This window comes from Cygnus atratus, chromosome 1, assembly GCF_013377495.2.
Source record: "Cygnus atratus isolate AKBS03 ecotype Queensland, Australia chromosome 1, CAtr_DNAZoo_HiC_assembly, whole genome shotgun sequence".
NCBI classification, from domain to species: Eukaryota; Metazoa; Chordata; class Aves; order Anseriformes; family Anatidae; genus Cygnus; species Cygnus atratus.
The window spans coordinates 183,798,009-183,821,949 of record NC_066362.1 but is presented as its reverse complement, the minus strand read 5'-3'; the positions used below and the strand labels follow the sequence as shown (position 1 = coordinate 183,821,949).

Below are 23,941 nucleotides of genomic sequence, written 5' to 3'. Positions count from 1 at the left end.
CAGCCAAAGCAAGGCCCTTCAGACAGAATTAGAACTTTCTAAAGCTTTTTGTTGAGCCTTCTGCTGAGCCTGTACTGCTGGCTTGTTCAGTCAACTCTGATTTACTTCTTCCTCAGCTATCGATGCACCTCACATTCACATCTGTATTTGCATTCTGTCCTTGCTCTGTCCCTCTTCCTCAACATCTAAACATCTAAACATCTTTTACCTATCCATTCCTCTCTGCTGTCTCGTAACTTCCCCAGAAACAAAATACAAAATAAATTGTGAAATCAACCATTTGCAGACAAAGATCCTACGCTGAGTAACTTGGACTACTTTCTGCATTGTTTATTTAGTTCTTAGTAGAAAGAATACTTCTTTTTGTCAGTCTTTAAGTACTGGAAGCAAAATCATGCAAGAACAATGAAGAAAAATGAAGAGAGTAATGCAAGAGTATGATTTATAAAACACTGAAGAATTTTTTTATACTGGAAAGACACTTCATCTCAAATGCAACTGAGAAAATAAGTGAATTTTTACTATCAACTATTTTATACACACTTCTTGCCAGAAATGTGGTATTTTAAGCACATTGCTGATTGTATTGAAACAGATTGTTTGCTGTTTTTTAAGAAAGATTTCTCACTTGCTTTACCTGAGCTGGTAGAAGCAGGAGACTTGCTGCGTCGGGATGGACCCGGGCTCTTGGTGGTACTCCTACGTGAACTTGAAGCTATTTTGGTATAGGAAGTAGATTTCACCACCCGGCATTCTGAAAGACAAAGAAACCGCATAAGTTAGCAATTAAGAAAGCCAGCAAGATTCTGAAGCAGAAAGAGCATGAAAAGCACAAACACTTAGCCCACGCTTGTTTTCATTCATCTTGAGGAGTTTTATGGGAAAATATAAAATCTGTATAAATGGCTCCATTAAAATCCAAGTACAGTATGTACCGCTTTGCAGACAAAGAACTGCTGCAGTAATCCAGACTTTCAAATACCATGGTTACTGCAGGTACTTAGTATAGCTTAATTTAACAGTGCCGAGACGACACAATATTTTTTTTTTTGCTTTTGAAGATTTCAGCACAAGTAATGCAGTGGTTTCTTGTAAATGATCCAGTTGCAATGTAAGCATTTTTGCCAGCCTAGGCAGTCTCCTAGCAGAACCGGAAGGCTGCTCTTATATATCAAAATGTTAAGACTGAAGAAGATGACGCAGGTGTCTGTCACTCATGAAAGGTTTGAAGAAAAGTGAAGCAGGTTTGTTGCTCCTGCTTAATCCTCTGGTGAGCAACAGCCCACATTGTGGGCACACGCAATTCATCACAGGTTGAGGGAAATGGCACTACTTGCTCATAAGAGACATCAGTAAAATCAATGAAGAGGCGAAATTACCCTCCCACTTGAGAACACTGCAAGATGTTCAGGTTAGAGTTTACATACACCCACACGGCTCTGTAGGCATTCTTGCATTACGCCTGCAAAATGGTTCTTGGCCTGAGGATGAAAGAACTTGGTGTGCATAAAGCTGATATCTTGCAGTCATAATGGATACTAAATTAATCACCAGACATATTATAGAGTCAGGAAAAAAAAAATCCACTTCTTAGCCAGTATACTATTATAAGTCTGCAGCAATGTTTACACTGTATTCACCTCACAATGTCAGTATACTTGTTTAAAAATAAATAGACATTTATTTCTGTATCAGACCTGTTCCCCATTTTCTTCCCATGGTTAAGTTTCTCAAAATAGGTTAAGAGAAATAAACAAGCTTTTTTTTTTTTTTTTTCTCCCTAGTCAGAAAATACTATGTACAAGCCTGCACATTATTTAGTCTTCACAGATGATCAGTGGAGCCTGTAACATAGTTTAGACAGATTAGAGAACAAAGAAATAAAATTGAGCATAACTAATTAACTTAAATATATCCACCAGAGAATGATGTCATGAAGTGTATTTCTCTTGGCTGCCCTAACTGCTTGTCTGTCATCAAGCTGTTGAAGGAAATGGAAGCAAGAACTGATGCGTTACTGAAGGAATGCCCAGCACAGCTGAGAGCACAGAGGACCATGAAAAGCCCTGGTCTTACCAAAGAAGCCTTTCTTCCCAAACTCTCCCATCTTCCTAATGCCAAATAACAGCTAATTTCTTTCTGTTGACTTCTTATGCAGTCCACTGATGGTTAATCTCATTGTTACAGCAAGCAAGGAGGGGAAATGGAGAAAGATATTTATTTATTCTGTTGTAACAGTTAATTATCAACTGAAAACAGGAGGAAGCAGATGAAAGTTTTCAGTTAGACTCAACCAGGCAACTACAGCAGCAATCTTACACTGATGCATTTGTATGAACTGCTGCTCCAGAAATTGACAATAAATTTCAAATGCCAACAGGTTCTTTACCTTTCTTGTTAACAAAGATTTAAAATGTCAAAACACCTAACAGCCAACATAGAATCATAGAACATGTCTGATTTTGTAAAATTGAGACGTTATCCAAGTCCTCATTCACAGGAATCAGTCAGGAAGGTAACTGAATTTTCTAATGGACAATAAACAAAACAAACAAACAAATGAAATAGAATGATCTAACCAAGCAGAAACCATAAAACTACAGTCATTGGCTTAAGAGCCTAGGAGGAAAATAGTCAGTTACTTAATGTAACATTCTTTACTATGTAAGAGGTTTTCCTCTACTTTCATCATATGAAGAACACAATATCTGCATCCTTTTCTTGCAATTCTTGCTACACACTGCACCTTATCTCTCATCTTACTACAATTATTAACACTTATTTAAGTTCTGGATACCTTATAACCACCCAGAGTCAGAATGAGATTAGAGATAAGATTTTGCATTCAAACAGGTATTTCCCCTCACATTACTGGAAAGGACCATGCAGAAGGTAGTATGAAAGACAACAAGAGGCACTTAAATGCACATCCAATTTATGTTTCTATCCTACTGATAAAATCCTGCCTCAGACAATATACAAGACAGCACTTATTTTCTTCCAACTCAGTCAGAAATGGAAGAAAATAATAAAGTAATTCTCCTTCACCTGGGCTTTGTCACACATGGACAAAGAGCATATGCGTGAACTGAAATGCAGAGGTATTTTGTCACCATTTTCCTTCTCCCCTGGCAAGAAGCGCTCATGCTTATATGCTACGAAAGGGTGTTATTGTTTGTAGGAAAGAGGGAGGCTGGGAGCCACCAGGAGATTTGACCACCCCTCACTACTGACAGTCCCCTTTATAAAGAGTGATGTTAGGAGTGCTCTGCAGGTTGCCCTGATGGGCCACATATAGACCATAACCTGTTATTTGTGTAACCCTGCAGTAGTGGCATAGTATCCTAGGAGAAACCCACCTTCCACAGCTAGCTAAAAAACAAGTCTTTTCCCCCTGGAGAAGAAACCCTCATGGATGATCATATGTAGGTGAGGCCACACCTGGAGTACTGTCTTCAATTACGGGCTCCCCAGTACAAGGAAGACCTGGACATACTGGAAAGAGCCCAGTGGTGAACCTCAGAGGTGATGAAGGGACTGGAGCACCTCTCCTACGAGGAAATGCTGAGAGTGCTTGAACTTTTTAGCCTAGAGAAGCCTCTTCCTACCACGCATCACCATGAGGAACCCGACTCAGTGTGCTTGATGGAGATGCAATGGCTTCCCCACAGGCACTGGGTGCTGCTGGTAGGTTGCCCCAGGGTCATCCTGTCCCCAGGCTGAACATCACCAGCTCCATCAGACGCTCCTCACATGGCCAGTGCTCCAGCCACGCATCATCATGATGGTCCTCTGCTAACTCCTTCCAATTTAATGATGGCTGCTTTGCACGGGGGGGGGGGGGGGGGGGGGGCTGAAACTGGAGACTATCCCAGACATGGCCTCCCACGTGCTGAGCAGAGGGGACTGACTACCTCCCTCTCTCTACTGGATCCGCTCCTGCTCATACAGCCCTGGATCTGTTAGCATCCTATGCTGCCAGGGCATTCTCTCTTTTCTAGTCTGTCAAAGAATTTTCCCCTCTTTCCTTGTTTTTCTACTTGTACAAACCATTTCAAAACCAGTTATGAACGTCTTTGGCATGATTTTCTTTTTCCTCACCATAATAATTTCCAGGTCGTGAAGTTTTAAAAGATCATAGTTCAATACTCTTGCTGCTCAAATACCACTGTGAACCCCAAGGTAAGTTTTGTCAAGAGCCATTTTTCTTCCAAGTTTACAAGTTTATTCATAAATGACATGGGCTACGGCGTGTGCTGCAGATCCGGGCAAACCTTCAGTGCTTCACATACTAGGGCCAGGCAACTCATGCTATCAAACACTAAAAAGACTTGCAGACACAGGCAGCATATTACCATGGTACTTGTTGCAAAAAGGTCTGAGCTCCCATGAACAGTTTATGTATGCAATTATGCTGTCACATTAAGTTTGGAAAATTAAGTTTTACTGCAGGCAAAGATCCCACTCAGTAACCACACAACCACGGCTTGTCTCCTCTTAGACATTACCATGATCTGCCAGTTTCTGTAGGAAAACTATGTGTACATAAAGAAGAAGGGAAAAGAAAACAAAACAGTGTGGTTTTTAAAACTGTACTTTCTACTCGGTATCTATACGGGTACAGAAATATGTACTTACCCTCTCCTCACCAGCAGTGTTCCCATAACTACAACAGGTGTTTGGTAAGCCATGAAACAGAATAGCATTTTTTTTTCCCCAATTTTCTTTTGATGAAAAAACTGTACCAGAAATAGATCTGAACTCCTGACAGAAGACAGTTATGCTGTCTTTCTCACTCATGTGGGCATGCTCAGCAAAGAGAAAACATGACATTTTTCTATCGTGTGTTCAGTGAGGAAAGAAATGTTTCACAAAGTCCTGGTCCTTCCTCTCACTGTTGACGAAGATTAAAGCAACAAAATGATGATACCCATGGTAAGCAAAAGAAGGTCAATTTCAAGGTCTGATCCCAGGCTTTATTGCTTTCCAACTCGGAATACCAGATAAATAAGAATGTTTTTCCAGCCAAAACATCTTGCAGTAAGATGTTCCATTGTGTAGCTACAGACCGAACTATGAAGTAGGGGGAGGTAAACACAGACTACCAGCAGTGAGAGTAACAATGCAGCACTGCAGTCCCTTTACAGCATGCAATATTACCACAGAGGTCTGAGGCATTTAATAGACATTAACAACAATAAGGCTGAGAAAAAAAAATAGGAGATATCCCAAGGCTACTATGTGACATTGCTGAGACACCTTTGGGCCAAGACAAGGAACAGAAAGTTCCTGAGATTGCACGGTGATGTTAATGAGTGGTAGCAACTGTACAACTAATAGGAAGCCCAACATACTTACCTGCGAGCTCCTGATTATTCCTGTTGTTGAATGTATGTAGTATAAGCACAAGGTAATTCAGGGATGCTAATGCACAGGATCATAACGCCTCCAATCTCCAGACGTGAGATTTGAATGTGATGTTCCATTTCCAAAATGCTTAATTAGCTTATATGTTCATTAAATTTTACAATGGCAAGAAAGCAGCAGAGAGTAACTAATCTGCAATAAATGTGTCAGAAAATGAATGAATTTAACATGTTGCTAGAGAAGGTTGTGAAAAGTTGTCTAAATTACCATGAGATCAAAAAGGTTTACTTGTCAGCTACTCAGAAGTTGACTGTATGAACTTCTCGAGTTCTTCCTGGGCTAAAACATCACTCTCTGTTGCATTTTGCCTGTTTTGAGGGCTGTGTGTAGGGGATAGATACTTATTTTTTGGTATCCCTGCCAATCTGTTTCTCTGGGATGAGAACATTTAACTTGGTTTCAACAACAGCTGTATCCTACAGATAAGCAAGGCAGGAGGATCAGCGATGTCCACGCTTGTTGGTAAGCCACTTTACTATAAGCCTGAGGCTTGTACCTTTTACCACTGCTTAAAGATGTTAGCCTCACTAGCAATGTCCTCAGGCCAATCAGTAGATCATTACCCCAGATTTTAGCTTTTAATGTTGAGTGATTTGTTCCATGTAGCTAATTCGTAATGCAGCTAATAAGATTTTACTTTTTAGTTGCATTCATGCCTTTAACTAAAAACAGTAATCTTCTGTTTGCAGAACTAAATTTCACTCTCTTCAGCAAAAGGGAAACGGTATCGCCCTCTCTAGTTGCACTGATATATAATGCAATTCACTCAACCCTACAGATGTATCACTGGCAGCTATGACTTGTAATTATGACATGTTCAAAAGGGTAACTATCAACCAGTTTCCAGAAAGGAAAGAGACAGAGAGAGTTTCACAGGGGCTTAAGCAATTTCTAATCATCTGTTTTCATGGTTGTGCCGACTTTAATTTTGTTCTGCATGTCTTCCCGTTCAATGTGTTTCTGATGCAGATGGACAGTGATGTATGGGCAGAATACAAAATCCTAAAGTTTTATCCCATGCACTAAGCTATCTGCCACTGTAAATACATGGTTTTTTGAGATATCCTATCGTTTGATTTGATTTCTAATCAGCAACCAACCCTCTGCTCATGACAAAGATTAGGAAGGAATACTGTTTATTTCAGCTGTGCCAGACTTTGTAGTAGCAAATACCTAACCTTCCTTTTTTTTTTTTTTTTTTTTTTTTTTTCCTGAGAAACATGCTTTTACTGGCATATAAAATATTTTAAAAAGCTAAATTTTCTTTTATGTGAATGAGCATTATCCAATTCTGAAACAGGGATAAATATTCACTGACAAGAGAAAAGCTTTATACAATAATTCAATAATTTGCAAGCTGTTAGAAACCTAAATAGCTTTACCCAACCTAACAATGCATTCTTATGTAGGTACTACTCCAAAAATGCTTTGTAAGTTAGAAATAATGTGTGTGTGAATTCAGTATTTGTGAATCTGACTGGAATATCATTTATTATCACAAATTTCTTGTTCTAAGTCCCAACTTTCAAAGCCCTTATTTGTTTCCAACTTCTGTGAAATCAACCAGAAAGTTTTAATAAAAAGAGATATTGATTTTGTGTATAATCAAAACAATGCTTCAAGTATATCCTACTTTATCTTCAAACATGCTCCTTTCTCCATAACTTAAAGACACTGATGGCAGGATTGATCTCATTTACAAGTAGACAGCTAAAAATACAATGCATAGGTATGAACTATTCACCCTACAATCCTTCCACAGCCAACAGAACATGCTGGTTTCTATGACTTGTCTTAGGAACCTGTAAATTAGAAAAGATTAATTTCATTCATGAAATGACCAGATAGAGATTATAGAGTTTGAGAACTGGTGAACATACCTTAACTACAAGCAGTATCTTTGTATGGGGCTGGGCTCTTTTACTCAATATAAGTTTTTTTGCTGGAGTCTGTGATCATACCGTGAATAGATTTTATCTTCCTACCTTCTCCAAGTGTCAACCTTTTTGTCACAACCACTTCTTTTTTGCTATATAAATGCTATAATATTAAATTTTACTTTTTGACAGAGACAGAAAAATTCCACCCCAGAGCAGTGATAATATGGAAATTAAATAAAAATAAAAATAAAAATTTTCTTGTCATTCAATAGCTTCACTGACAAGGCACAACATCTAAATATTTTCTAACTGCATTTGTAGGCAGAGAAAATTAGAAGACTTCTTCAAAACCTGGTTGTCTAAATTAATCTGAAATATTTCCTACTGAAACCATGTGAATGAATTTTTATGTGTAAAATGCTACTTTCTGAAACAGCATTATCAGAAATTATGTTTTAAAAGCTTGAAGGCTGAGTTGAAAAAGAATTTATTCGCCATAGCTAAAACACACCTCTAAGCACACATGTAATCTTTAACACGTATGTCTTGCATGTCTTGCCACATACTCTGCTTCATTTTCAGAGATTTTAATTAACATTGCCTGTTGAAGATACTTCACCCAAGCTGTTCCAGTGCTTATACAGATGTTCCTCATGTTTGCCCCTGTATTCAGAACCCATTCAGGTGGCATACCACCCGACCTGAACTGACCAAGATGCTGAAAAGTTATATTTAACTGAAATGATTAAGATGATACAACTGACTACAACTGCAACCAAGCAAATTATTTTTATATATGGACTCAGCATTATTCTTCCTGAAACAAAGACGTGGCCAAAGGCTTCTTTTTCTTTCTGTGACAAATGCATATTTATTGGGCATATACTTTAACAGCAGATATTATTTACCCCTCAAATACCTCAGGTGAAGTCAGGAGAAACATCCATCATTAGAGTGCCTTTACTTTATCTGCACAAATTGGATGGCATTTTCTTGGCATTGTTTTATTCACGCAGTTGGCGATGAAATGAGAGGACAGTACAAATTCAGTATTTCTTACATTTTCTGTTCAGCAAGATCAATGGCTTGCTTTCCTACTCAGCACACAGAGGTAATATTTGTCATATTACCTATTAAAAATCATCTTGTTCTTTACTTTGAGGATAAACAGACCTCCTATCCAGTCCATATGGTAAATATTAACATCATCCTAAGCATCAAGGATACAGGCATTCCATCATATTTTTTTGGATTCCAGCACAATGGAAGTGACAATGTTGCAGCCCCAAAATACTGGGGTTTTGGTACTGCTTGCTATCTGCTGTCTGAAGAGTATTGCTTGTACGAAACTGTCTTCATTCTCAAGTGACTCTTTTGGACGTTTATAAGCTTAAGACCCTTCTGCAGTTAGAAAAGTAAAAAGTCCTCATTTACAGAACACTGGCTCCACGTGGAAAGCATCAGTTAAAGGTATTACTGAGACACATCCATTTGAAATGGTCAACTTGAACACATTTTAACCAGGTTTCTTGAAGTTACAGGTTGTACCTTCTAACTGATTTGTGTTAAGAATGAAAAAATGTGTTTAAACTGAACATTCTATTCATTTCTGCCTTTAAAGCTTTTCTGAGTACATCTGCATATTTATAATGAACTTATCACTCACTTACTTTATCATGCAGAATAAAGTTTTAAAAACTTTTTTTCTTCCCAAAGAAACAAAACACACTATACCGGGATAAAGATTATTGTCACAAAGGTTAAGCACAAACCAAATTCCCATGGCACTCACACAGTTAATAGATTAGATTAGTAAGAAGTCTTGCACAAAAAGAGAATACACAAATTAAAAAATAACCATTAAAGCAGACAAATCTGAGAAGCCGACTGTTTAACTTGTTGTTTTGATGTTGTTGTTGTTTCAATTTTCTTCAAAAAGACTAAATGCAATTATGCAGATAATGTAAACTTAGCAACAGAGGGATTAGAACACTACAAGCAAAACAGGTTAGAGAGAGTCCTTAGATAAACATTTGCAAATTGGCTAGACGTGCAGACCGTTTAGGGACAATCTTTAAGCTATCAGGTGCTTGTTTTCAGAATTGTGAAGGGCAGGTGAAATTCCAAGAGACTAGAAAAAAAATCAAGTGCCTAACTTAAAAAATGGGATAAAGCAGTAAACTGGGAGTTGCAGAACAGTCTGCGTAACTTGAGTTTCCAGAAAAAAGAATCTGAAGGGAGGGTGCAGAGAGGATGGAGCCAGGCTCTGCTCAGTGGTGCCCAGTGCCAGGACAGGAGGCCATGGGCACAGCCGGGCACCCAGGAGGCTCCCTCTGAGCCCCAGGCAGCACTTCTGTGCTGGGCGGGTGACGGAGCCCTGGCACAGGCTGCCCAGGGAGGCTGTGGGGTCTCCTCCTTGGGGATCTCCAGAAGCCGCCTGGATGTGGTCCTGGGCAGCCTGCTCTGGGTGTCCCTGCTTGAGCAGGAAGGGGTGGTGGACATGATGATCTCCAGAGGTCTCTTACAACCTCAGCCATTCTGTTGTTCCATCAAAATACAAAATTATAAAGGAAACAAACAATCTGAAGCTTAGAAGATATTAAAATTATATGCAATAGTCTAAAAAGTTTTATCGAGAACAAACTGCATCAAACTGGCCTTCCCATGACAGCATAACAGGGGGGAGAAGAAGAGATGAAAAAACTTTTTTTTTAATCTGGAATTTGAAACCCAAGCCCCAACTTAGGCAAATATCATCTACAGAAATTGCATTTACGATGGGTATTAGAAAACCAAGCCAGAGTAGTTACCAATAGTATATTCTCTCCTAGGTTTGACAAGGAGCTGAGGAGCTCAGCAGGGTTGTTTCTGAGTCTGGTACTAATCAATGTTTTTATTAATAAGCTTAGAATACATTTTAAATCTGGAGATGGCATCACCATAGGTAAAACTATAATCACATTAGAACAACAGAAATAGTATTGAAAACTGGGGAGGTTATCAGAAAGAAAAACAAACAAACAAACAAAAAAAACAGATACAATTGAAAATGTCCAAAGCAGACACCATTGAAAATGTCCAAAGCAGAATGTCCAAATCCAGGAAAATAAGCAACAGAAACAAGATTGAAGCCAACTCACTATTTGAATCAGTTGTGTAAATGCTAGACAACAGCCCTGCAAAGAGGGATGTAAGTGGGACACGTGCTGAATCTGAAGCAAACTACTCGGCCAAAGGAATCATCGTCCTGCTGATATGAACAGGAGCACTGTGTGGAAGACACCTGAATTATTTTGTTATGGCTACTGAAGAATTTGCTAACATAACAAATGTACTTTCGTGTAACCCATTCAGAAACGTGGTTTTCACCTCGAGAGGGTCGAGAGAACACCAAGAAAGATCACAACTCTGGGAAACATGACCAGTGAAAAAGATCTAATCTAAATCTGATTTATTTTTATTTTTTGGGTGGTTCTCTGGGGACCCAGGACCTAGACTTGATGACCCTTGTGGATCCCTTCCAACTCAGATATTCTATGATTAAATGGGATCGTTAGCTCAGAATACAGGTTATAAGGCAAAAAAATAGCAGACTTTAGTACATAACAAATTGCCAAGAAAAGAAGAAAGAAAAATAATTCCTACTTATCAGAAATAGGAAAAAATAGAATGATCTTAAGTTTCTACAAAGAATTCCAGATAATTAATGACACGAGGAAGCATTTCTTTAACTGCAAAGAAAAGGAAGAACTGGAACACATCATGTAGAGGACCTGTTGATTTTCCCTAAGTACAACTTGATGCAAACAGGTTAGTCAGAAACCTGTAAAGTCAATTTGGGTATAGCAGGTCCTCCTCTGGGACCTCTCAGATCCCTTCTATGATTCTTTTGATTAACTCTTCCTAGTATGACTCATACAAGGTACTCAAAAGGTTCTTCACTGTTAGCACTTCTGTCTGGATTTAGCTGAAAGATAAGTAAAAGGAAGAGACGTACTCTAATATAAAACTGACTTTAAGTCCAAGAGCATTTTAGTAAGGGAAGAGTGCTTGCTTAATGGATAAATTAAAATCAGTATAATTTCCTGAGTAGAGTGACTATTGAGAAATAAATCTTTTATTTGTCTTCAAAAACCAGACAATTAATTAGCTTTAAGAATTCCTCTCAGCAGGGCACTAACAGAAATGGTATCTCAAAATATGCAGACATTTTCCTTCACAGTTCAGGATCTTGTTGGCCAACATCCTCTCATACCATTAGGATGGAACATTCATTCCAAACCTACGATACGATGTAACCTAATACTGAGAGAAACAGATCCTGACTTCAGGGATTACATCACTTTTTACTCTAGTTGAACAGAGCTAACTGATGTGATGCTAGAGTTGCTTGAGGAGGCACACCTCTATCTCCCACAACTCAATCTGCTCTAGAAACATGTTTTTTCTTAAACAGGCATATCCATATGAAAAAACAATCAAACAAACAAAACCACAAAAACTCACAAATGCTAGCCCAGTTCAGGAATAGCTATCATAAAGAAACAAAATAAAAGCCAGCCAAGCAAAAATATGTTCACCCACACCATCTTCTGAAGCAGTCTGGACTTTAAACACTTCAAGGAAGGATTACAGGTTAAAATGCATCTGATGCTTAAATGATAATCAACATGCAGCAGGTAAACAAGGGGGGACAGGAGGAATGTTAACTATTTCTTAATAAGACTATATTTATATACATTTAGATAGGTTATTGTTGGAAGCAATGCTTTTACACTATACTTTTAAAAGTAACATTTTATTTATGATACTATACAACATTTCAGTGGATTGTTGGTTTTAGTCTCTTTTTTGAGAAGTTATTTCACTACTCAGTTGCACAAACTTAGATGATATTAGACAATTCCAGTTTGAGTTGGCCTCCAATTAAAAGAAAGCCATTACTATGGTTGATAAAGCATCTTAAACCTAACCAATGTTGTACACAAGAATGTTTCACAGGTGTGTCTCACTTTTTGAATTCTTTGACCCATGTAATTTTTTGTCTGCAAGGCAAAAGGAAAATCTCTAGCCCTGTTTCTTTTCCACTAATTTCAAAGAAATTCAAATGTGATGCTATGTTTTTTTTTAAAAATAAAAATGAAATTCTCTTAAGGACTTGAAGAAGGCTGTCATATGGTTGACAAAACACTGGCTGCTTTTCAGTTGAAGTCGTGTAGCAGCTATGAAAGATGAAAAAATAATTAATTTAACAAGTTCTGCCATATTATGCTTTGTGAATCACCCACAATTTTCTCAGATATGTTCTTTATTTAAAGTCTTATTTCTCTGAAATATGCATTTAAAAGTCTGGGATTGTTCAATATTTAAAGTAAGAGCACTCCTAGTCTTGGAAGGGATGCAACACTCCGAAGCTGTTTCTGAACAGATAAGGAACAGCTAGCAGTAAAGACCTGATGGAAAGCCAATGTTTAATAACTTATTTTCTATAAATATTCTCAAAAAGATACTCATTTTTCTTTGAAAAGTCATTCCAACATACTTTTCTTACAATAGTATTTCCCCCCCTCAAAAAAAAAAACAAACCAAACAAACAACCCCACCAATAACTAAGAATCCCAAACACAGCTGAAACCAAAAGTTACGTTAAAAATCAGACCTATTCACAGGAATAGAGAAAACATGTCTTCTTTCTCGCAGACTAACTCACGGATGTATACATCAATCTTGTTCAAAGTTACAAAACACTGAATTAGGCCACAATGGCAGCAATAAAATATAGTCCCTGAAATTCTCAGTTTCCATTTCCCCAATATCTGGAACCCAAGAAGCTTTCAGAGAACCTCACGGATCTGCTTCTTAAGCAAAATGCAGAAATACCAAAGACGAAGTATCCTTGTGGTAACTTTCCCATTTGCTCCCAACCTCCCTGTGGTTTTGTCAGTGTCAGTCCCAGCTTCCCATATGTCTGTTTCTCCCACAAAAAAGCCTCTGCACTTTCTCTGACACCATGTCCTATGAATAGAAAGCTCTCCCTGAGGCAACCTGCACAAGGCAGCTTCCCCCTCTGCATGATTCCCTGATGATTTTATAGTTTAAATATTGCAATCGAGATGATGTAACACAATGCAAAACAAACAGATGGGCAAGAGATGTAAAGCGTGGCCAGGCCTAAACTGGAAAACATCACTGCCAGAAATGTTGTTGGGCTTGCAGCTGCTGACATTGCTCCTGGGATGCGTGCACGCTGAAGCTTTGCTGGCAGCTGTGCTGCTGGCTGAGGTTTGCAGCATGTGGTTCTATTTAGGTGCCACAAGCTGGGCTTTGTTTGCTTACTCCAAATTTACATGTGCCTGCATGCAAACCTGTGGAGATAAAAGGTAATTCCGGATGCCAGAACTCTGTTGTGTAGATCAGGCATGTTTTCCTACACTATGAGAATGCCACAAACAGATAGGAGTTTTTTAATGAGGCGTGTTTACTGCTCGACTGAAGTTCAGAGATCTGGAGATACCATTTCCTTAGATTTAACTCAAGAACTGGTAGCAACCTAGCTACAGGAAAATGGAGCTCAGAAAGGTAAATGAGCATATGTTCAGCTCCGTGCTGCTGCAACAGACTGCTCAACTGTGGGTGGGGGTTATTTAAATCCCACTTGGGCATCTCTAATATTAAACAACGGGAACTCTGCGATGGTGCTGAGGAAAAACAATCAGTCCCAGCCCAATTTCTTTCCTACTTATTATCTACCCCACTATCTTCATGTGACAGAAAGTGCAGTTCATCAGTAATGTAAAAGCAGAGTACCAGAGACATCTCTACGGAAAAGGAATTCTAAAAACAAGGAAACGTTAGAAAAAAAGGACACAATAACTAACATCTGATGGAAGTGCAAGGATAAATCACAAGAGAATGTGGTAAACCAAGTCCTCAAGAACTTTGATTGTCCAGCCTCAACCCCATCAGCCTACAGACTGTGACAGGAGACTGATGCTTCTGCAGCAGTTATGGGCTAGAGCCAGGAATGGCTGATGGGCTGAGCTATATGCCTTCGGTGACCGACCGAAACAGCTGAGGAAGAGCTGTAACATTCCAGCTCCTTGAACTTGAACTGTTCCAAAGAAGCATCACCTCTGAAAGGCCCAACCTGAAGTGTAAGTTGCCTTCTTGCTTGAACAGGAGCTCCTAACCCTAATATTTACAGCTGATGAAGCCAAAGGAAAGCTCTCTCCTGACTTGTAACCTGGATATTCTATGGCTTTACAAGGGTAAAATGAAAAGCCTCACCAGTGAGAGGAATGCAGTGCAACTACCTGTTTCTAGAAGTTGAAATTAAGTATGATAAGTCTGAGTTATTTATAGATAAAATAATAAATACAGATCTACAAGTAGCATTTCAGATGGGTTCAAAGCCATTATGGGGACAGAAGAGTTTTCAGAGGAGTATGAATAATGAATTCATACCTCATTTCCAGGAGAGAAGGGTTTGTAGGACCTACATTACCTGCCTTGCTTTGAAACAGATGAATGTACACAAAGAATTGAATTTTGATCATTATTTCTTTCATACCATCACTGAAATTTATGTATTATTGGGTAAATATTAAAAACATATTGATAAATAGAGGCTCTCTGCATCTCTTCCCCCAAACCTAACTCTTCATTCTAAGACACTTGCAAATTTCATACCAATACTTAACAAGGTAACACAGTTGAATTACATAGTTGTTATCTGCAAAGTCAGTCCACTTCCCATTATTATTCAGGTGTCAGGAGACATGAAATGAATGGATTGATGAGGCAGGAGGATACGATGACCCATATATATTTTATCGAGGCTTTTTTTTTTTTCTGGCTATTGATGCAAAGACAATGGGAAAATTTACACAATTGCACCTAAAACTCACCACAGACTTCAAGGCAGAACACATCGTCAGCCACAGATCCTACTCACAGGCACCTCATCAATGATTTAACATGACAGAGGGGATTGCAGCTTCATTATCTGGTGATATTTTATTTATTCACATTTAATTACTGCATATTATAACAATCCGAACCTTGACTGCATTGCAGAAGATGAGGGAAGGAATGAAGCTGTTAGACTGGCTGTACTAACACATCTGCTTTGCAGACCTACAGGGATTCACTAAGCCACAATATATAATAAAAGTGAAAAAACACTTATATCCTACAAATGAGTTACAAATTCTCCACATTAAAACTGGGTGAAATAAACAATGATGTCTTTAAAATGCATGTAGTGGACACAAAGAATTCTATTTATCTTCATTACATGTTGAGAGTGTTTGGACCAAAATCCCCAATTTAGGTGAACCATGAGGAGGAAAAAAAATGATGGCAGGGAAAAAAAAAGTAACATGACAAATTAGCAGAACCAAACCTCTCCCCCAGTGGGAGGGAGAGGTGAAGGCCAAAGGGTAGATTAATCTTGCTATATCATATGGTCTTGATCTTAAAAATTTCTCTGCATGTTTAGCAGAAATCACAGGCACAATGGGGAGACTTTGAAAAGATCAGGAGCCAGAGCAGATTAAGATGAAATGGGGCCAGGTCCAAAAAGCCGTCAACCTCCCACCCTTTCCTGCAGACTCCCATGTGGGCAGGAGATTGTTTCGTGGCTCCAAAGTGCTTGTCTGTGCTGAGCTTGTTGATGAGTGTTCTCGCTCCCCGTGTGTCCAACAGAGCACTTTGGGCTTCTCTTTTCACAGGAGTGCGAGCTGCAGCTGTAGAGGCAGGTCTTTGTAACCCCCTGCGCTTCGTGGCCCCTAAATTACCATGTAGAACCTGAACCTGGCTGAGCCAACCACAAAAGTGGATCCACACCCGATCAAAAAAAAAAAAAAAGAAAAAAAAAGAAAAAAAAGCTTTTAAAAAGCAAACAAAATGAAAAGCTTCCTTAGCTCCGCTTAAGGCAATAATATAAAAAAAAAGGCTCAAGCAGACAATGAGGTTACTGCAGCTTACCATGTTACTGAGTGTCAGCTGAGTCACGGCAATTATCTGCATCTATCCATGGTAAAAGTGAGTTAGTGCAACATGGCTTAGCTGAGCCTACAATAGAAGGAGATTAAATTATGTGCACATGGACAATTGCTACAGCTTAGCTGATGTGAGATTGCTTTTCAAGATACTGAAATTGTTTGTGTATATGAACTTCAAGTCTACCAGCCAAGCAAATAATTTAGAATAAAAAAATGGAGTGTAAAGTGTTTTAGAAGCATCTGTTTGTTCAACAAGACACCTGACCACAATACATGAAGTAGGAACCCTAAAAAGCAGTGTGGTGAGTATTGATCTGATAATTCAAATGTATCTGTATAGAAAACTGACCAATTTGCTTTCAGAGCAGTTAGGTGCAAGAGCATATGTCCATTCACATAAATCTAAGAGTAGTGTTTTCACTCTCCTTTAAGATAAAAGATAATTTGTTCCATGATGTATGATCTCACTGACTTCCTGTATTGAATTAGGCAGCTGAAACAACCTCTATCGTCCTGCAAATTACTATTAATACGATAGCATACACATATACAAACTGATGCATTTTATCTGAATTAATTGTGAGTATAACAAAAGAATTTTATGAGAAAAGGTTATACGCCAACTACTGACAAACCGTTGCAAACATCCACTCAGAACTTTTGCGTTATGGAACATATAGAGTATGCCAAACGCAAACACCGATGAAATTCCCGATTTGACACTGGCACAACCACCGTACTATGTAACCTCAGAAACCTCGTGTCAATCAGGTACTGTGCTGCCCTTGCTTACTTAGGAAGAGCAATGCAACAAACAATTTTATAACTTTTGCTACATATGTCTTCTTCAGTTGCTATTTTTTTATTCTTGCTACTTTTTTTCTCAGTTTCCTAATTATATGACCTAAATGTTTGCTCTTTCAATATTATCCTACAAATGTCTACCAATCCAATTATTACTCACTGTACTACACAGAACCTTTTTTTCTTCCCTGTATTTTTTCCAGCAACCATAGCTCTTTGCTCGCTTCCCTCTAATATTTAGATGTTGTTTGGATGAAATTCGTTGGATTTCAACCCGGTGCAATGCACATGTTTATAGAAGGCAACATGTGCATGTTCCATTGTCAGAAGCTCGAACAACAGAATAGCCATTGATGAAAGTTTTACTGTTTCTCATTCTCGCTTCCTCTTCACCCCCTGCCCTGTCCCAAGGTCCAAATGGAGCATCTGGGTGCACCAGATTTAATAATGGACCCTTTGTTTGAAGAAAACTCACAGGAACATTGGGCTTCTCTTAAGACAGGAGAGGTGAGTGCGTGGGAGACGGGACAGGAAAAAGTCAAGGAACCAAACTGAGACCTGGGATTCTTGGGGACAGAAAGTTATTACTTGGATGTATGAAGTTCTATCAAAGATACCAGACTTAACGAGGTACGTTAGATGCTACCTGTCATGGCAACCTGGGGCTCCTCTGCCACTCCTATGCTGGTGGCAAAAGGCAGAAAAAAATCTCACCTAAATGTGGAAGGTTTTGTAGATGGACTGTAGTTCAAAGGCACAATAAAGAATTTGATCTCGTGTTATTTTTGTCTATTTCTGCTCAACTTTCCATGTGTTAATGTTTCTCAAGAGGGTGTATACTACTTTTTTTTTTTCTAAATCGCACCTCAGAGAGAATAAAGTAGCTAATAAAACCTGTAGAAGTTACACAAGAAATGTACATCGTTTTTCCAGTTCAACTCAGTGAGGATGCTGTTTAGGTCAAGAGAACTCTACACCTATCCTTGGTTTAATACAACACATTGCTTTACATTATGGCAAATGAGCAATTAACTTCATTTTAATCTGAAGGTTATTTTAAATAATATGTGAAATTCTGCAGAATTTATTTCAGATCTTAGTGCTCTGGGTTCCCCTCCCCCCCTAAATCTCACAGATCCAGTCACTAAAGCTAACTGTAGATCTTCTATGTCTGGACAATTGTATCCAACAAAAGATTTCTACATACGTAGGTATCTAAATATTTTATGGCTCCCCTAGCAATTGGAAATGGAAAATGAATCTCTATGGAAGCAACAGAATTGCAGCATAGCAGTGTGCTGCTGATCTCCACACGATTAATTTTATATCTCAGGCAAAAGCTATTTTTTCATTATGTACGTAGGGGGTGGGAAAATATGTGGTGATTTTTACTGTATTGGTACTATAGACGGGGAGAACACCTACATAAAGAAAAAGCCTTATGCTTCACTTAACTTCTGTGGCTTTATTCAAAAAGCTATTAAGCAACAAAGGAGACGAGGAATGGTCTTACCTGTTCTCACCTCTTTCATCTTACATGGAAAGAATCAATTGGTTGAAGCTGTTACCAGATACAGGACCCACATTCTTGAGACTCAACTCAAAAGCTACCAGCTGCATGACTGGTGTGCTGTAAGAAGAGCCATGCTCCACACAGCAACAAGAAGCCCTGAGCCACGCACCCTAGTGAAGCTTGACCTTCGCCAAACTGGATTTCCCTAAGTTTACTGGTCGGAATCCCAGAAATTTTGTGGCTTCGTTAAAACAAACCTGTATGAAAAACAGAGCTCTGGATTTCATCTCCAGGTTCCAGACAGCAATGGAAAGAGGCTGCAGCAAAAGATCATTTTAGCATATGCATTAATAAAGAAAGTCTGTTCTCAAAGCATGCCATAAAAACAAACCAAGAAGCGATCCAGTCCCACTGATTTTTTTCCCTGTCATTTTCACAAAATTGTTCCTACTCCTTTCCCCATATTTCTTTGGAATTTCCCTAACTTTCTGCCTGTACATCACATTGATCATATCTGAAAGGAACTGGCTGAATTCATTTAGCAGATAGTCAGCCTTCCTTTAATGCAGTATCTTACATCTTAGTTTTTATGGTTTCCATAATTAAATGGACCTCATATATTTTCAGCTTTACAAATGTGGTCTACAGGGCTAAATGTCTTAAAAGAGAAAACAATAGGAAACAGATTTTTGCAGTTTATTTCAATCTCAAAATATTTTTAGATTTTTTTTTTAGAGCAGATGTTTAATGTGCACACATCAGTGCACATTTTTGACTTGTACAACTTGATTTTACTTGAGTTGCCACCAAGGGACTATGACAATATATACTAGCTGAAGATGTTCTTGGATTGTATTTGGCTGTATATGAAGCTTCTAGACATACTTCCTATTTTTTCCTGTATTTCCTTAATTAAATAATTACACATTTCTGCAGTGATATTTTAGATTTTTTAAATAATGTGCTTTTTTTTTTTAAACTCCAAACAGAATATGAAAAATGAAATTTGGAAATATGTCTTATTTAAGGGGTGTAAGTGAATGCCTAAAGATCTGCCATTTTTGAATATTCCAAACTTGTAATCAAGCTTCTGCTTTTTTATTATTTATTATGTTTTTTTTTTTTCTCCCCACGGCAAGTTTGCTTCCAGTACAAGCAATATCACCAGTTTAAGTAGGAAATTCTGGGGGGTCACTCCAAACATGTAAGACCATCGAAGTTACAGCACTAAAGATGAAAAAGACAAAATCTAATTTAAGAGTTACAACAAGGTAAAACAAAATACATTGGAAGACTTCGATGTAATACAGTTTCTCCTGTTTGTGTAAATATATCTTCCCATAATTTCATTCTCAAAATTATTTCCAACAAATTAGTTTTCATCACTAAGAGAAGGGGAATACATGGGATAATTTTGGTTCAAAGGTCAGCAACATCTTAAAGTGAAGTATATATAAAAAATGTCATTCCCAAGAAATTCAATGGGCAAAGATGCTTTCACTCAACACAATATTCAAGAGTGTCCTTAACTGCTCTGTACAGACAAAAATATTGTCTGCCAGCATCTTATCACATCTTGAGGCTTATTCTGTCACCTCTCTCCCCTTTTGCCTGAAAGTAGGTGGGGGGGTTGTTTGTTTTTGTTTTAATGATAGAACAAAGCAGTGAGGGAATAGGAAGAGAAATTGGGAGAGAATAATGTATGAGTTAACTGTAAAGATATTACTGTGCAATATACCACAGTGCAGAACCTGGAAAGGATCTAAGAGAATAAGGATACAGCAAAGGCTTTCTGATGCAGCAAGGAATGAACAATTGGAGAAATCACATTTGATGGGCTGGAAACACAAATAACACTGAGACTGTAGCTGGAGAACAAAGAAATGACCACAATCGAGGATTCGAGAAGATGATATGAGGGGAAGACCACCGGAGGGAGCAGTAAGAAGGGTGGTGCCCTGGCAAAGGAGGAGTCCACAGTGTATGACAGACACTAGTCCTTTATAGATGTCCAAGTTCAAGTTAGGAAAACTAAAACATCAAGGTTTCTACTGCAATTCTTGTGATTATTTGATTATTTTTGACTGCTTCTGGTATTACTCTGAATCTACTGGGTTGCTGCAACTATTCAATGAAGCCTTACCGTTGGCAGTCACAGTGCGTTAGAAAGTAGTCTCCTTTTATCACTGAATTCATTTTTACTGTTTCAAATCTCTGCCATATACATATGCAATATATATATTGCAGTATCTATGCTGGCATTATGAGGAGAAGAGGTAGTAAAGACACAAGTTCAGAGGGACAGATGCAACTTATTTTTTCACTCCATAGATTGGCTTAAAAACAAATGTCAAGATTAACTTCTATTTCAGGCCTCAGATTTAATATCATGATCTGCTCTGCTCTAAAATCTTATTTCTAGATCTTCTAAATGGTTCTGCGTTCAGTGTAACTTGCTTTTGAAAAGACCTTTTTTCAAACAGTTCAAACATCAAGCTACATAAATTCATCAAAGATGAAAACGTTTGAATACTGCAGGTATTTTTAACTTGTTTTTACCAAAGCCATCTCATATTCCTAGATCTTGATAACACACTGAACGTTTTTGAAAATCTTCATAAAATTTTCAGCCACAAAAGACGCCCAGTAACTTCTACTGAAGTTTTTTATTTTTGTTCTGACAATATATGTTCAGACATCTCTGAGCACCTGACTTTTGGGAGGACTTAGATCCCCAGGCTATTAATTGCATGAGAAATCCTAACTGGCACAGCTGGCACACTCAAGACACCATGCCGAACAGATGTCTCAATATAAAACATGCAATGTTGTTCTTGCTGTTGTAATTAGTAGCACTACTTAAGATCCATTTTTAAAAGAAAATGGCAATTTAAAATTTTTGTACTTCTACTGAAGTGCACGTCAAGAAATGCACAAAGAAACACTAAATTATTCCATTCTGTGACTCATATTTACAGCATTGCCACATTTAAAAGATACTTGGTGCCAAGAACTTTTGTTTCTCTGCAACTCACGTGTATAATGTTGCCTGAACCACACCATCAGCCCTCCTTTCTACTGCAAAACACATTATTGAGATTACATTAAGTGGAACATTACAGTTCACTTCAACCAAACATTCAATAGAACATTATAGTTGAAGCTGCTTGATACCTCCCATTACAAAATGTTGTTTACCAGTTGCTCATAAAACTTCATGAAAACTTTAACTCTGTGGATAGAAATCTTCCACGTTATCTCACTGTTCTCAGGATGATTTGCTCAAAGTATAGGTCCTCAATTCCTAGAAGTTAGAGAAGGTTAGGGAAAACTTTATTATTTGTCCATCTAAGGAAATCAGAGGAAGCAGGGCTGGGAACAGATCTGAAAACATGATTCCATAAAAACTCTCACTGATGAAGGTTTGGGGTTGTTTTTTGAGATTTATACATCTCCACAGAAAAGAAAAGGTCTGGACAAAATTCACACCTATAGAAGTGCTTTCATGTGAATAAAATATTCCTTCAGAAGTCTTTGGACCTCACAGAGATGCTCTGTGAAGATGCTGCCTACACCCTGGAGGACACACCACCTCTACTTCTTCTGCCTACTGCATGCATGGTTAGTGGGCCATGCTGTACACCACCACGGAGCATTTCCCACACAGAGCTGTCATGGGAGAAGCAGAACCTTCTTTCCAATTCCCCTTCCTGATATCCACAGGCTACTGCTATTGCAGGCATGGAAAGGAGAGGTGGGGGCGTGCAGTTTCGTACTTCCAGTGCTGTCCTGCAAGGGATGGCAGAGGAAAGAGGAAGCAGTCATGCTGAAATGTTGAGGGAAGCAGATAACGGTGAAGTAAACTACAAGTATTAGTACAAGGGGATTTTTTGTTTGTTTTTATGTTGTGTTTTTTTTTTGTAGCTAAAACATTTATTTGGATTTTTACCAGTACTTATATAAAATAGATGTTTAGAAATAGTATCATTTTACCAAATAATAAGCAGCAAAGAAATTACTTCTGAGCTAAAAACCAAACCAAAGCGAAATCCTCTGTAAAAGGAAGTGAAAATCAACAGATTGTTAAAGGAAGAAAATCCCTAAGCAACAGAATCTGTATACTGGCCATTATAATTTTGTTCTCATTTGTACAACACACACACGGCTATTTGGAAGGTATTTTTAGCTCTTTCCTTATACTGTATCTGCTCTTATTACAGCCCAATTTTAGCTATTTCCACACTTCACTTCTATTTCTGCCCAGCTCTACCACAGACCACACACTACCACTCAGCCGGTTACACCACGAGGGGAGGGGAAATCGAGTGCCCTAGCAGATGAATTTGGAGGTACTTGGAAGGTAAAATAAGACATGTTAAAAAGCATTGGTACGAAATATCTTAGGCATCAAGCCCTAACAGCTTCTCACTGGCATTTCTAAGCAGTATGAATCGTCCCTGGTCCCACGAAGAGGTAAGCCAGCAAAGAAGGGACAGTTTCCTCGGGTGAAGTGCTAAGGCCTAAGAAGGGACAGCTTGAACGCTGTGCAGAAAGCACGCTAGGAACTGCTGCACCACATTTGATAACCTTTTGGCATCTCACAGCTGAAGGATCTAAGAAAATAACACTACTAATACATGCAAATGCTGGAAAAATAAATGAGTTTTCAGACGTATATACCAATGCCTATTCAAAGGAAATTTTACTAAAAACCCAGTTAACTGGCCCTAGACACTTATAATTTTATTTTGGTGTTGTTTATCTGTAAAGTTATGGTTTCTAGCTAACCCATGTACTGTTTCATACTCCCTAGGATCAGATATTTAAGTCTGAGATTTTAATTAGCACTCTGTGGCTTTCAAATACCCAGGAGGTACGTATTACTGTTGCATTTCATTTCTTTTTTCTCTCTTCATTACCAGGTTTGCAGATCACAGGCAGCTTTAAAGAAAATGACGCCAGCTCCCACTGCAGTGGCAATGGTGGCAGTCACGTACCCTGCCCAGTCAGGCACTTCTAAAGCACACACTATGAAGAGTTTAAACACTTCCAGAGTGGGAGACCTGACAACAAGGCTACTCCTAATGATAGGAGTTGGACTCGATGATCCTTATGGGTCCCTTCCAACTCGGGATATTCTATGATTCTATGATAACTGCAGAACAAGTGAATCCTGCAGTGGGAAGAATGGACTCCAACTTTTAAAAACTGTATTCTGGGAAGAAGATCTCTTTTTCCTCACTTTTCCCATTCCCAATGCATGAACGGTTACTGGTCAGATCTCATCACAGTACATCCAAGAATCACATTCA

At 38.5% G+C, this 23,941-nt stretch overlaps 1 protein-coding gene across 3 annotated transcripts in view; it reads right to left on the bottom strand.

The window, feature by feature from the left end:
- The window catches only part of DCLK1 (doublecortin like kinase 1), a 239,195-nt gene that overhangs the window by 75,498 nt on the left and 139,756 nt on the right, over positions 1-23,941 (bottom strand). For all 3 annotated transcript variants that reach the window (XM_035542885.1, XM_035542884.2, XM_035542886.2), the window contains exon 5: positions 638-754. In XM_035542885.1, the coding sequence (XP_035398778.1) occupies positions 638-754 (117 nt within the window). The remainder of the gene's footprint in view (positions 1-637; positions 755-23,941) is intronic.